At 28.3% G+C, this 1,784-nt stretch overlaps 1 protein-coding gene across 2 annotated transcripts in view; it reads right to left on the bottom strand.

Annotated features, from left to right (window-relative positions):
* The window catches only part of LOC21410368 (pantothenate kinase 1), a 3,800-nt gene extending 2,356 nt beyond the window's left edge, over window positions 1–1,444 (bottom strand). Inside the window, exons 1-2 of one of the 2 annotated variants that reach the window (XM_024168168.1) lie at window positions 1,293–1,444; window positions 892–1,107 (exon numbers count right to left, since the gene is read on the bottom strand). In XM_024168168.1, the coding sequence (XP_024023936.1) occupies window positions 892–1,107; window positions 1,293–1,350 (274 nt within the window). In that variant the 5' untranslated portion in view covers window positions 1,351–1,444. The remainder of the gene's footprint in view (window positions 1–891; window positions 1,108–1,292) is intronic. The other variant, XM_010102146.2, reaches the window with a different exon arrangement.
* Window positions 1,445–1,784: the final 340 nt, after the last annotated feature.

Genomic DNA, 1,784 nt, shown 5'->3' with positions numbered 1-1,784 from the left:
AATTCAAAAACATAAAAAAAAGAAATTGCAACTAAAAAAAAAAAAAAAAAAAAAAAAAAAAAAAAAAAAAAAAAGAAGAAAGGGATTTGCAGTGCTTCATTTTCATTTACAACGAGAAGCTTATCTAGAATTTAAATAGGAGCAAACTCAAGCACGAAACAAAAGAGCAAAAGTTTAAATAGAATTCAAACTCTTTGTGAAATACAAAAGATTGTAGCAAAATTATGATTTGAGTTTTAGTATAATTTCCAAACAACCCCTTAAAGTGGGAACAAGTCCCTGTACTACGGCTTAGTTTGGGATTAGGAAAAATTATACTTTTACTAACACAAGTCAAAACTTTAAAAATATAACTTCTAAAATAGCTGTAAGAGTGCATTTTTCTCTGAACAAAATACTTGTCAGTACTTCTATTAAATATACTACTTGTATCATGTCAGTGCAAAGAAGTACTTTGAAAGCCTAGTGTTCTTTTCACAACTTCTTTACGTGAGAACTCTTTTATGTCAGAAATTATTGTAGAAAAAAAGTTGAATTTGAATTTTTGTGAGAAAAAATACTGTAATAAAAAACTTAAAGTTGAGTTGTGAAAATAAGCGGCACTTCGGCGCCTGATTGAATAAATTATGCATTAGGCTAATTAACCGAGTTTGTTTTATTATTATTTTGAGATGTGTTTAGGATAATGGAAACTATCCCAAGCTCATTGCAACTTTGCATGCATGAAGAAAGATATACTTGCAAGCACAAAATGCTTATAAGATAAATACCAAATAATACACACACATATACAGGAACAAGTTTTTGAGCTTTGATAGCTCAAATCGAACTTATAAATATATATATATTTTTTTAAAAAGAGTCAAAAAAAGAAACAGAGAATCTACATACCACCGAGGTGAAGCTGATTGCGTTGTATAAACTCTAGGCAATCATTTATTTTGCTGGTTTCGAATTTCGCAAAATGAAGCCTCCCCTGAAGAACTGGACACTTCTTATCGCCATTGGAGACCAATAAACTCTCCTTTGAACAAGACTTTTCCTCGTTATTATCGCCGTTGGAGCACTCGTTGTTTCTTGAGAAATAATCCAACTTTGTCAAAGACCCTGAAAAAAAAAAAAGAATGAATGTAACAGTAGGATTGAAAGAAAGAATTAACACTGATGAACAACCAGAAAAAAAAAAAAAGAAAAAAAAAAGGCAAATCAAAGTCAACGCCGAAAAGATAAAACGAAAAAAGAACATCATGAAAATTGTAACAGAAAATCGAAGATGATGAAGCATTAATTACCTCCGATATCGAGAGCCAAATGAGAAACGTGTTCTTGCGACGGACTTCCGTGATCCATTGAATTTTCTTCCGGGTTGAAATTGAATTCTTCTTTTGGGTCTTCTCTGTTTTGAGGTTTGGTATTTATATATTTAATTTATTTTGTTGAACACCCCTCTCTTTGAATTTTGGTTAAAAACAAAAAAAATAATAATTTATTTTCAGCGTAAAGTCATAAATTATAACAAAGGAATTCAGGGCGTGTTTGGTTACAACGGAGAAATAGTAATGAAAATGAGAATAAAAATAGTAATAGGAATTAAATAAAAAATATAGTTAATTCATTTGTTTGATTGTAATTTTAAGAATTCTTTAGAATGAAACAGGAATATTTTCATGTTGACAAACTTACCCTTATAATATATAAAATATAATATAATATAATGAAATTATTATTATATAATATATTATATAATTATGATATATAATATAATAATATTATTAATATTATTA

Source organism: Morus notabilis, unplaced genomic scaffold, assembly GCF_000414095.1.
Source record: "Morus notabilis unplaced genomic scaffold, ASM41409v2 Scaffold99, whole genome shotgun sequence".
In the NCBI taxonomy this organism is placed as follows: domain Eukaryota; kingdom Viridiplantae; phylum Streptophyta; class Magnoliopsida; order Rosales; family Moraceae; genus Morus; species Morus notabilis.
Note: the sequence above shows the minus strand (reverse complement) of the source record. Positions and strands in the feature narration are given on the sequence as shown.